Here is a 13,867-nt window from a genome sequence, read left to right as displayed (position 1 = left end):
TATTTATTTAATTTTTTGCCATGGACTGGCCCATCATGCAGGGACAGCAGCCCATTGGTTTGTCTTCTGAATTGACAGGCCAAAGCGAGAGAGACCTTCCCTCCTCCATAGACTGTGTCCATATTAGGCGCATGAAACTGCAAAAGGCGAATATCCGCGCAACAGCGCTGCTGCCGACGAACGTGCGCTGCGTTTCTGCTGCTCTATGAAGTGATGAACCGGCACTTTGACTCCGAATGTTGTTTTATACAATCGTGTGATATGGGAACATTAAAGGTTCTGTGGTGAATCAGCTGAAAACAGCCGCGACCATGTAAATACATCACGAGGTATATTGGAAAACAGCAATACACACAACTACAAACTTGTCACTCTAGCACAACCAAATTCAATAGTTTTTTATCATTTATTTATTTATTTACCTATGGCAATGAGGAGCATGGTTTTACCTGTGACTACCATACAGTTGAATGAAACTGACCTACAGTTAAACTCAGTTAAAATGTCATTACACGCTAAAAAAAAAAAAAGGTTCTATGTGGCACCAAAAATGGTTCTTGGCTCGTAATCATAAGGGAACCTTTTTTAGTGCTATATAGCACCAATTTTGGTGCTTGAGTGGTTCTTCAGTGGTTCTTCAGCGGTTATTCACCAGTTCTTTGACTAAGGTGCTATATAGAACCAGTGAAGAACCGCTGAAGAACCACTGAAGCACCAAAATTGGTGCTATAGCACTAAAAAAGGTTCCCTTATGATTACGAGCCAAGAACCATTTTTGGTGCCATATAGAACCTTTTTTTTTTTTTTAGAGTGTAGAGTAATTAAATTATAATTCAACAAAACAGCTTTAAAGCCTGGATCCCATGCATTAAAGGGATAGTTCACCCAAAAATGAAAATTCTGTCATCATTTACTCACCCTCAAGTTGTTCCAAACCTGTATGAGTTTCTTTGTTCTGCTGAACACAAAAGAAGATATTTTGAAGAATGTTTGTAACAAAGCAGATAGAGCAACCATTGACTAGCATAGTAGGAAAAAAAATACTATGGTAGTCAATAGTTGCTCTATCTGCTTTGTTACAAACCATCTTCAAAATATCTTCTTTTATGTTTCACGGAAGAGAGAAAGTCATACAGGTTTGGAACGACATGAGAGTGAGTAAATTATGACAGATTTTAAAAGCAGTAAATTCACTTTAATGTATCCTAGCTCAAAATCAGTGGTTTACTGTCAAGTGCATTTCTGTGTGACAAAAGTGCAATATTACGTTTGTTATCTGCATTTGCAGTAAATTCGATAATATCCATCATTAGTTGTCCCTGTCCTAGATTTATTTAATTACTCCAATTTAAGGCCCTAACCCCCAGTTAAAACATTCAAGAGGGACTCATGGGCCGGATGGGCTGGATTTGCCAGGGCCGAATTTTAGCCCCAGTCCAGCCCTGACCTAGCCTGGTTTTACCAGACTCTTGTACATTTCATTTGTACATAGAGTCTGGCCACTCTCCATTGACAAGCGTTTACTTCCTTGAAGGCGGGTTCTCTGTTGAAGTTTAAAACTATTGGATCTGCCAAGAGTCACTCTGGATCTGCCTAACCAATCACTAACGTTTGGTCGTGACGTATGTCACGCGCCGTTCGCCTTTGATTCTCACATTAACTGAGCACACCACCTCAGTGTCAGTGATAAAACCTCGTGCATTAGTACATTCGGATTGTTATTTATTCACGGTGGAGAGGAGAGTTTTGTGATCTGAACGCGCTGCTCTCGTGGTGCATATCTCGTGCAATCATAACATGATTGTATGCTGTCAATAAAATGTCATATGCTTAGTATGATAAGAATAAATGCTGCCGTGAATAACAGCCCAATTCAAATGTTTACGTGCTTTTCTTCTTTTATTTTTTGAGTGGTGGTGAAATATTTTGCTCTTGTAAACACTTGCCAGTATTTAAAGAAATACAAGTCTAGAAATGCAAATTACAGCTCACGCAATCGCGCAGTGCTCTGAAAGGGTCTATAAAGGATATAAACAGTGAGTTTTGAAGTGATATATTCTTGAAAACTCAGATGTGGATTCGGACAGCAATTACATTACCACACGACCTTGGTGTTTGTCAAAAGTCGATAATTCAGCCTGGGTTTTTCTCGCGGGTGGTGGGAGACGGACGGCTTCAGCAACTCCTTCACCACTAACGGAGCGAGCTGGAAAAGACTTTTCCCGGACCACAACATCAGCAGTACAGCAGTGATTGTTCTTGCTCCGTGTAACGGGAGTTCGTTTGTTCAGGGAAGAAGGAGGCGGTAACCGGCGAACGTTTAACAACTTTTAATCAAATAATAAACACAAAATGAAAGTAAAAGCGGCAGCCCCTCACGGACGACTGCCGCGCACAAACATAACAAAACCCAACTTAAAATCCAGGCCTGGTCCTCTCTCACCGGTGTCGCTCGTCCTTATATGCCTCCGTGCTCCCCCATGAGAGGACTCGAGATCGGTGTGTCTCAATCACGCACACCGGTGTCGCTCGCTCGTCCACCTCGCCACACTTTTAACTTCTGGACATTCGTCAGCGCTGCCACACACTCGCATCTTTCACCGCCGCCATTACTGAACTACAACTCAAACTAGCGCACAACATCAACGTCATCGCTCTCAGCCACTCCCTCTGTTCGCTGATTGGACCGGTAAAAAATTGTTCGGGGGAAAACCTAAGGATACACCGCAGTCCCAGACGTAGTACTGAAGGAAAATGAAAATTGAGCGGAAGTACGTAGGAGGGCGGAGCCAGGCTAGCCCTGACCAAGACCGAAACATATAGCACCAAGCGTGTGTACTAAGCATGAGGTCGCATTAAATTTACCTTGACCTGATCTGTAAAGCAGTATTATCATCCATCTAACATTTCTGACTTCTAGGCCATGCATTTCACACTACCACAACAAACACCAAAAAAACACAGTTGCTGAGCAAATGGGTTAACCCTTTTGTTTGTGTGACGGTGAAGCCTTGCATGCTTCGTTTCTAGTTCCAGTACGAAGCAGCAAAAACTGTTTTCAACATCGACACTAATTGAGCAACAGTAATAACTGAAATACAAATCTGCATATTAGAATGATTTCTGAAGGATCATGTGACACTGAAGTCAAGAGTAATGATGCTGAAAGTGCAGCTTTGATCACAGGAATAAATTACATTTTAAAAGATATGAAAGTTTTTTATGTTGTTTATATGTGGTGTTTTTAATATGCTTTAAGACAAATCATGTGCAAATTCAGAAGTCAACACCATTGCTGAGTATTTGCTCCTTAAAACTGCAGTGCATCAAAGAAAAAGAAAAATGCCTCTTAAAAATGCTGCTAGAAACTCTCCTACCTTCACAAACTGGTAACCAACCAGTCTTGTCCACCGGCGGCGGACAGTCTTGGGGAGTCTCAAGACCCTACTAAAAAACAGCTTGACCCCCCATTTGACCCCCCCACCCTCCTCCTGATTAAAAAATATATATCCGGGATAAAGATTTAAAAACGTCTCTCTTCAAACTACGCAGAAAAATAATAATTAATAATTTATTTGACATATAAAAATATTTATAAACATAAGATTCACTGCGACGCCCCATGAACGTCGCTGCGCCTTGCAGAGAGCCGTAACTTATGGCGGATCCTGGTGCAGCCACAAAAATCATAACCAGCCTATCTATAGGCCTACTGTAATTAAGACATATATTCAAAAAATGTATTAAAAACAGAAAGACGGGCTTAGACTACTCAAAAGCCGCGGAAACAGGCCAGTGGGTTCGTACACGTCAATACATTCCCGACGATCTTGGTTTGCTTCTTATTTATTAAATATACAGCCATTTAGTGGATGAAACCTTGATCAAAATTAAAATACAATTTATAGAAAACGAAATTCACTTTAAAGAAATTATTTCTGCAAAAAAACACTCTATAAAAATCAAGTCTGACCCCACTCCATGTCTCCAGACATATTGCGCGTCTTATAGCCTATCTTACTCATGCTGCTCGCTTTTCATCATCAACATTTGAAATTAAAACAATAATATAATAGGCTAATATTTAAACATATAGCTTAACTATGAATCTAAATAGGCTACGTTTTGCATGTAGCCTACTCCACTCCAAACGCTTCAAAAATGTATTTTGTTTATTAAACCCAAAGGTTTTAATTTCAAATTTACTTTTTATTCAGTTCATATTTCCAACAAACGAAATTCCGAGCCAAAATAACGAAGTGGTAAAAAAACCCTGCAAAAATGATAAATATTAAAGAATTCGCGGGCGCTTTCGTCGGCATGAGTAGCCTGAGATATAGACCTGCAATATGCCTGGAGACATGGGGTCAGACATGATTTTTGTTTGACATAAGTGACATGAGTGACATGAGTGTTGTTTTGCAGAAATCATTTCTTTAAAGTGAATTTCATTTTCTATAAATTGTATTTTAATTTTGATCAAGGTTTCATAAACTAAATGCCTGTAGCCTATATTTAATAAATAAAAAGCAAAATGGCCTGTTTCCGCGGCCTTTGAGTATTGCTGAAAGCGTCTCTCTTTTTAATACATTTCTAAAATATATGTATTACAGTATAACATACAATCAATATATAACAGTATACCTATTATAGATAGTTAGGCTATGATATTTGTGCACCGGGGTCCGTGATTTCTAGGTTAAAGTTATGCCACTGATGCGAACATGAGCGGTCCATGGCACCTGTTACCCGTGGCTGTTAAGAACTGTAGGCTACATCAATAAATGACAACACTTTCGTGCTGTGGGCATTGCCACTGATACAGGCAGCGGAAGAGCCTATTTTACGCTGAGCTTGCTTCTGCTTTTCAGACATGGAAGTGTGACAAATGCACATGGGCTATATGAATTCTCTAATGTGGATACAGGCATATGTTGTAGACATCACTGTACAACACATGTCGTTTTAACAAGAAAAATATGTTGTTTTAACGAGAAAAATATGTTGTTTTAACGACATAAGATCTCGTTATTACGACATAATTGAGTGAAAAAAATGATATGTATGTGGCAGCAATGCGTCACCGTAATATATAGCCTAATAATAATAATAAACAAATACACAACTTATAATAAAAAAAATACCTCAAATATGCTAGGTCTACAACACGTAGCCTATAGACAAGCTACAATACCATGGCATAAATGAAGGAGTAGGCTATAAGTTGTTACGCTGCTATAGACCTAAGGGGAAAATCCAAACTTCACAGTCTATTCATTATCAAACTAAAAATGCAGTCAACCAAATCGAAAAAGTTATTTGGTTCAATTTATATTATTGTTGTTTAGTAACAGTAATATGCAGTTATTAGCAGTGTCCACTGTATTTTTTGTTGGTTTTCATGAGACCCCCCTTGAAATGACCAGGACCCCCCATTGCCCCCCAATCAAAATTGTCTGGAGCCGCCACTGGTCCTGTCGATGTCCGGCGCAGGACTTTTCTTATCATTCACATGTTCGTTTACCCGTATACTCATTAGCTTATAAGGTTAAGTGTATTTGGCTTGCTGTTCGCAGTGAAGGGGCTCGAGGAAGCAGCTTCAACTCAAGCTTAGATTTACCCCCCAGGGACCACTAGTGCTAGGAAGAGGAGTATGGTAAACGAGATGCCTAAATTTATATTGGTGGAGTTGGGGAGGTGGAGGGATGCAAAAACAGCTGATGCCAGAAGGAGGTAGGTGGCTGCTTATATTCTTTGGCAGTTAATTGAAAGATTAAATGGATTCACTCCTCCCGAAATTACGTTGTGAACTTCACTTATTTTATTAGAAGGCAGCCATCTGACTCTGAGGCTTAGTCCACACGTACACGGGTATTTTTATAGACTGAGATTTCCCCTCCTCCGTTTAAAAAAATCCACATTTAAAGGCAAACCACGCTATGAAGCGCTGTCAAGAGCATGCCAAATCAACAGGTTGCAATATAACTGTTACGAACTGCTCAGAGACAGAAGGTGGATCCAAATGCAGCTTTATTACAGGACAATCCAGAGGCGTAATCCAAAGTACAGGCAGGGGTCATACACAGACAGGCAGTCCAAACAAAGAAACAAAAACAAAACAGGCAGGGACCAGAGGCAAGAGAGTAATCCAGGGAACAGGGCAAGATATCCAAAACCAACAGACAAGAAAAACAGGAGAATGCTCGGAATTGCAGCGTAACACTAAACTTCGCGGTGAGTAAATGAATGACCAAGGTTTAAATAGACAGGAAATAACAGGATGGTGAGACACAGGTGAAATGCAATCAGTAAATGAAGTACAGGTGAATGTGATCAGTGATAAGTGATGATGAGTCCGGGCAGTGAGTTATGGGAAATGTAGTAGGTGAGTGAATATAGTCTTATGTGTGGAGTGCCCTCTGGTGGCTCTCAAGGGCACTCCAGCTGGTGATCGTTACATAGCCCCCCCTCTAAGGAGCGGATTTCAGTCGCTCCTAAAACTGTCACGGAGGGAGGAGGAGCGGAGGCGGACCCGGGGGCGGGATGGAGGGCCAGGCCCGTGGAGCGGATGACGACCTGGAGACTGCGGCAAGCTGGGAGGCCACGGCGGATCAGGCTGTGCAGGCGACCAGGGCGGATCAGGCTGTGCAGGCGACCAGGGCGGATCAGGCTGTGCAGGCGACCAGGGCGGATCAGGCTGTGCAGGCGACCAGGGCGGAGACGACCCTTCAGGCGGCCAGGGAGGAGACCATGGCACAGGAACAGACACCGGCTCAGAAACAGGAACAGACACCGGCTCGGGAACAGGAACAGACACCGTGTCAGGAACAGACACCGGCTCAGGAACAGATACCGGCTCCGTGAAGACCATCTTGTCCTGAGACACAGGCGTGGAGTCGGCCATCTTGTCCGAAGACACAGGCGTGGAGTCGGCCATCTTGTCCGAAGACACAGGCGTGGAGTCGGCCATCTTGTCCGAAGACACAGGCTCGGCGGCGGCCATCTTGTCCGGAGACACTGGCTCGGCGGAAGTGACGTGAAGCTCAGTCTCTGGATCGGCAGAAGTGACGTGAAGCTCAGTCTCTGGATCGGCAGAAGTGACGTGAAGCTCTGTCTCTGGATCGGCAGAAGTGACGTGAAGCTCTGTCTCTGGATCGGCAGAAGTGACGTGAAGCTCTGTCTCTGGATCGGCAGAAGTGACGTGAAGCTCTGTCTCTGGATCGGCAGAAGTGACGTGAAGCTCTGTCTCTGGATCGGCAGAAGTGACGTGAAGCTCTGTCTCTGGATCGGCAGAAGTGACGTGAAGCTCTGTCTCTGGATCGGCAGAAGTGACGTGAAGCTCTGTCTCTGGATCGGCAGAAGTGACGTGAAGCTCTGTCTCTGGATCGGCAGAAGTGACGTGAAGCTCTGTCTCTGGATCGGCAGAAGTGACGTGAAGCTCTGTCTCTGGATCGGCAGAAGTGACGTGAAGCTCTGTCTCTGGATCGGCAGAAGTGACGTGAAGCTCTGTCTCTGGATCGGCAGAAGTGACGTGAAGCTCAGTCTCTGGATCGGCAGAAGTGACGTGAAGCTCTGTCTCTGGATCGGCAGAAGTGACGTGAAGCTCTGTCTCTGGATCGGCAGAAGTGACGTGAAGCTCTGTCTCTGGATCGGCAGAAGTGACGTGAAGCTCTGTCTCTGGATCGGCAGAAGTGACGTGAAGCTCTGTCTCTGGATCGGCAGAAGTGACGTGAAGCTCTGTCTCTGGATCGGCAGAAGTGACGTGAAGCTCAGTCTCTGGATCGGCAGAAGTGACGTGAAGCTCTGTCTCTGGATCGGCAGAAGTGACGTGAAGCTCTGTCTCTGGATCGGCAGAAGTGACGTGAAGCTCAGTCTCTGGATCGGCAGAAGTGACGTGAAGCTCAGTCTCTGGATCGGCAGAAGTGACGTGAAGCTCTGTCTCTGGATCGGCAGAAGTGACGTGAAGCTCTGTCTCTGGATCGACAGAAGTGACGTGAAGCTCTGTCTCTGGATCGACAGAAGTGACGTGAAGCTCTGTCTCTGGATCGGCAGAAGTGACGTGAAGCTCAGTCTCTGGATCGGCAGAAGTGACGTGGAGCTCTGTCTCTGGATCGGCAGACGTGACGTGGAGCTCTGTCTCTGGATCGGCAGACGTGACGTGAAGTGCGGGCTCGGCTGGACTGGCGTGAATTGCAGGCCCGACTGGACTGGTGGCCATGTCGTCCGAAGACACATGCATAGCAGATGCAGTGGGTATGTCACTATCCTTCTCCATTATACCCACTGTAAAAGCAGAACCGCTCAGTTGCAATGCAATGTCAATATACTTTTTTAGAGAGCAATTAGGATCATGCAAAGGCATGATAGAACTGAGTGGCTCAGATAGTCCTCCTCTGAAAAATATCATGAGGCATACCTCGTCCATTGAAGTCAAATGGGCCAGCTCAATGAAGTCCTCTACATAGTCCTCGATGGGGCGATCTCCCTGACGGAGACGCATTAACTGTGCTGCTGGATTCATAGTGGCGAAGTCTTCTGTTACGAACTGCTCCGAGACAGAAGGTGGATCCAAATGCAGCTTTATTACAGGACAATCCAGAGGCGTAATCCAAAGTACAGGCAGGGGTCATACACAGACAGGCAGTCCAAACAAAGAAACAAACAAACAAAAACAAAACAGGCAGGGACCAGAGGCAAGAGAGTAATCCAGGGAACAGGGCAAGATATCCAAAACCAACAGACAAGAAAAACAGGAGAATGCTCGGAATTGCAGCGTAACACTAAACAAGACTTCGCGGTGAGTAAATGAATGACCAAGGTTTAAATAGACAGGAAATAACAGGATGGTGAGACACAGGTGAAATGCAATCAGTAAATGAAGTACAGGTGAATGTGATCAGTGATAAGTGATGATGAGTCCGGGCAGTGAGTTATGGGAAATGTAGTAGGTGAGTGAATATAGTCTTATGTGTGGAGTGCCCTCTGGTGGCTCTCAAGGGCACTCCAGCTGGTGATCGTTACAATAACCCTAACCATAAAGCCATGTTGGCCAATTAGAAGCCTGGAAAAAGTTTTTTGCCGGTTCCGGTTCTGACGCAACAAGCCAAAATCTCCGGTTTCACCGTCCACACGACACCACTTGCAGGAGTTTTCAAAAAAGTTTGGTTTCAGTATCGAAATATTGCGTTTACGTGTGGATGAATGTTTTGAAAATACCCGTGTTTGTGTGGACAGGGCCTGAGATAGCGAAAGGGAACAGGGTTTGTGTAATATTAGCAACACATTATTAGCTGTTTGGTAACATAGTCAAGCCAAATGCTAATCATATCCATTAGCGTTATGTGTCGACTTTTATTCAAATTTTGAATGTATTTTATATAGCCTAGAAAGCGCGCAAAGACAGCTCCCTTTATACCAGGTGTCCAAACACTGTCCTAAGAGTTTGGCTCCAACTTGCCTCTACACACCTGCCTGGAAGTTTGTAGTGTGCCTAGTAAGACCTTTGATACGTCCCAATTCACCTACTTATACTTATACTTATACTTATCATGGGCGTAAATTTCATCTAACAGTGGGCACAATTAACATTACATTTCTCAATGGCAATTTTTGAAGGGGACACAAATAATACAGCCAAAATTTTACTTGTAAGGATACAGTATGTGTGGCGTTCTGGTGCACTGAAAAATTATCTTATGCCTTTTTTGTGTCATTTTTATCTGGCCAACAACACAGTTATCATATTAAATGTGGGTTATCATAGGTTTACCACACTATTAAATTATCTTGCTTCTTCCACATAGTATTTAGCAAAACCCTCTCTACAATATTATTTTATTATCAGTTTACATAGGCTTATCGTTGTAGTGGGGGACTTACAACAAGCTACCAAACTATAATCGATCAGACTCATGGAAAAATAAATCGGTTATCATAATTTTTTTGTCATTGCTAATTTATTAATAACTCAGCATCATCTGTATTAAAGAGAAAATAAAAACATCATCCTATGCCTTAAAGTCCCAGTGAACCGGAAGTTGCAACTGATTTTATTTCAGTGCTGAGACGTATTTCCAAGTGAAACGGAATATTGAATAGAGGGCAGGGTTTTACTTCAGCACTCCTCCTCTTCATCTCTCGCTTATAGCAGAATAACAGTTGGAGGGGAGTGGTTAAGGATATTCAAACCCAAGCCGTCAAACTGCCGTCATCGGAAAGGGAACGCCATTCCAGACCGGAAGTTACTATCAGATTTTGATTAAAGATTACCACGACAAACTATTTTTTTTCTGTGTATTAACTTGCACTGACTAACTGTTCACCCTAAGACCTGTAATGTGTGCTAACAAAGATCGATTAAATAAGAAGATTTTGATTTCATGAGGACTTTAACAGCCTACTTACCGGAGTTCAACAATTACTGAAGAACTTTGTACACTTCCACTGGATTTGTGTGTAGGTGAGGTGAGTGGTGGAACAAACCACTGTGAGTCAAGAGAGGGGGGACTCAAAATGTTTCTAAACTTTTTTTGCCCCGTTTGCGTTTGTATTGTTTCACTACTTACGCAATTGTTTAAGCAAATAAAACATATTATATTACATAAAATATGTATAAAATTATAATACATACTGTATTATAATACAAAATAAAACATATCACATAATACAACATAATTACAGACCTATTTTAAAAAGAAAGCATTGGAATTTGCAATTTAAGCCGGGGACTAGCTGAAACATTCTAAGACTGAACTGAACACAATATAATTTTAAATGCTGACCGTAAACACAGACTAAACGCAACTGGCGTTTGGGCATAATCAGTCATAAGTATCAAATTACATTTGATACACATGATGCAATTTGAGAAATATTTATGCGCATGGGACACATATAAGAGTACTGTTGCAGGAATAAACCTCTTTCTTGTTTATGGAGTGATTATATTATTTATATCCATCCATTTTATTTAATATGCACATATATTGTTAGAGGACTAAGAGACCAGAGTTATGCCAGTAGTAGGCTAAAAAGGGATAATGAACTGCAAATTTGTATGTACAGTATCGTTTTCAGGCTTGTGCTAAAAGAAGATGGTATGCAAAAACAACAGCAGCTCCATCTTCAGTAGTGATTCTTGCTGGTTCTTTCATTGATTGGTCAAATTTCTTTTCCAACTAAACTTGATCTGAATAGGTTTTATTTAACAAATATTATTTATGCTTGGTGTGAACAGCCCTTTTGAGATGAAAAAAGTGCAGTTGCTGACACCATATCTTTGCTGTTTACAGAGCTGTCTTATGCGTTAGTTCCTACAGTTTTTAATGATGGTAGAAAATTAATCAGATATTATTTGAAATTCTAGGTTACTGACACTTGGCAGAACTATGTCAATTCTAGAATCTACCAACACTGTTTTGTAATTTTTAGTAAATATTTAGTAAAAAGTAATTCATATTAATTTTACCAATTTTGTGTTCATCCAATTTGCTATCAATACACTGTTTTATATCATACAATATATTGTTAACCACTAATTTTTAACAAAAAAACAATTGTCTTTGATTTAGGCTAAAGAAGCAGATCTTCTGACTTTGGAGCAGGTACTGGCTGACTCCGCTCTCACTGCAAGTAAATTCAGGGAGTGGAAAGAGACCAACACAGTTCTGCTGCAGGACATTACTTTAAACCACCCCCTACAGACTGAACCCCTGAACACCCCTAGTGCCTCAGCTGTGCCTCCCTCAACATAACCGTCTCTACACACACTGAAAGAGTATACAGCAGAACACACACATTGCACAAATGGAGTACATTTCCATATCTTGATTTAAGAATTAAAAAACCTCTTGTGAGAAGACTACCATTACTTTCACTCGTCATCATTTTTTTATTATTTTTTTTTACTGATGTCAAAGCAGTTTGTTACAAATGTAAAGTTGTTGTAAAATCCTAAACCTTAGGATTTCTAAACCTTTTTCTAAACCTGTGGTTTCTCACTGATGTTAAGATACATTCTTTAAAATAATTTTAGATGTCATGGAAAACCAAACATGTCAAAAAGTGATTTTTATTGTTGATATTTGTTAGTCTGCATTCAGTGCAAACAATGAGTTAACTAATCGAAAGTTCTCTTCATGTGCAGTCTGTATAGTTTGTCAGGTTTTTTCTTTCATTTATATTATTGTAAATACATCTGTTTAGATATATTTATTGATTAAAAGTATGATGCCACTGTTTTGGTAAGCAGCTTCATATTTCTGAATTGCAAATATCTGAGGACTGTTCATAGCATAACAAATCTTATCGTACATCCACATTATTGTGTTATTGTCACGACTGTTGAATAACCAAAACATTCGTTCATTAATTTAAAATATCTATTTCCATAAATCAAAGATTGCTTGATAATTCACAACTTATTCAGAACAGGATGTCTGCGTTTACTGTACATCACATTTATTAGCTTTATTGTCATGAGATTGACATTGCTAGTTTCATGCTCTACTGAGCTACAGGAATATAATTTGTGTTTATATTGAACTCAAAACATTAATCATTATAGACTATGTAACTACACTATGTAACTACACTAACCTAACGTTTGTTCAAAATGTATACATCCCACTTTATATTAGGTGTCATTAACTACTATGTACTAACATTTAAATGAATAATTGGAGACAATGCACTTGTTGTGTACATACATGTTTTTACATTGTACTTATATAATTTTTAAATACCTGCATGTAATTACAGCTGTAATTCATTTGTTATTACATCTATAATTACACTGTTGACCCTTCCCTTACACCGTTAAACCTACCCATAACATATCCTAACCTTACCCGTATCACACCTCAATGGCGAAAAAAAAGTGTTGTTTTGCTTATTTTTGATGTAAGTACATAGTAGTTAAAGACACCAAATATAAAGTGTGACTAATTTATATAATGAGCGAGTATATCACAAATCCATCTTCCAAACCATGTTTTTTGTAATTGAATTCAGGTGTTCCAATCACTTCCATGGCCACAGGTGTATAAAATCAAGCACACAGACGCTTCTATACACATTTGTAAAAGAATGGGTCGCTCTCAGGAGCTCAGTGAATTCAAGCATGGTAGTGTGATAGGTTGCCACCTGTGTAATAAGTCCATTCGTGAATGTAAAGCGGTTCGTTGTTATAATGTGCAGGAAGGAAGAAGGCAGGGTCGTCGTGACTGGGACTTGCGACTTTTATTGCTCACACTTTTCAGATACAAACATAACAAACGCACGTGGGCGCATAAATACATCAATAAATCACTCAAAACTTGTCGATCTCTCTGGTTCCACTCGGTTTTCCTCAGGCAGGAAGCGTGCGCACAGTCCCAGTCCAACTCTCTCTCATCTCTCTCCCGGCAGCGGCTTATATGCGGTCTCTCCACGCCAATTACTGCAATCAGAGACAGGTGTTCGTCATTTGCACTTGACCTACTTACCGACCGCTCGGCTCTGCTCTCTCTCTCCCGCTATAGACCTCGCAAAACCACGCCCCGTCCGCCACATACCTCCACTGCCCGACTCAGGCCGGGGAGCCATCCGGATGATATCATCCAAGTAGGCAGCGGCATATGCAGCATGCGGCCAGGGAATTCTGTCCATCAGACGCTGGAAGGTCGCAGGAGCCCCGAACAAGCCAAAAAGAATACACCACAAATTGGCGTAATCCAAATGGCGTGGTGAAAGCTGTTTTTTCTTTGGACATGGGAGACAAGGGGATCTGCCAATATCCCTTTGTTAAGTCCAGTGTCGAATAAAAACGAGCGGTCCCTAGCCGATCAAGCAATTCGTTAACCCTCGGCATTGGATAAGCATCGAATTT

At 41.6% G+C, this 13,867-nt stretch overlaps 1 protein-coding gene across 3 annotated transcripts in view; it reads left to right on the top strand.

Annotated features, from left to right (window-relative positions):
• The window catches only part of LOC307136522 (connector enhancer of kinase suppressor of ras 3-like), a 114,183-nt gene extending 101,939 nt beyond the window's left edge, over positions 1-12,244 (top strand). For 2 of the 3 annotated variants that reach the window (XM_079833634.1, XM_079833636.1), the window contains one exon: positions 11,571-12,244. In XM_079833634.1, the coding sequence (XP_079689760.1) occupies positions 11,571-11,753 (183 nt within the window). In that variant the 3' untranslated portion in view covers positions 11,754-12,244. The remainder of the gene's footprint in view (positions 1-11,570) is intronic. The other variant, XM_079833635.1, reaches the window with a different exon arrangement.
• Positions 12,245-13,867: the final 1,623 nt, after the last annotated feature.

This window comes from Gobio gobio (genome assembly GCF_949357685.1).
Source record: "Gobio gobio genome assembly, chromosome: 13".
Taxonomy (NCBI): Eukaryota; Metazoa; Chordata; class Actinopteri; order Cypriniformes; family Gobionidae; genus Gobio; species Gobio gobio.
Note: the sequence above shows the minus strand (reverse complement) of the source record. Positions and strands in the feature narration are given on the sequence as shown.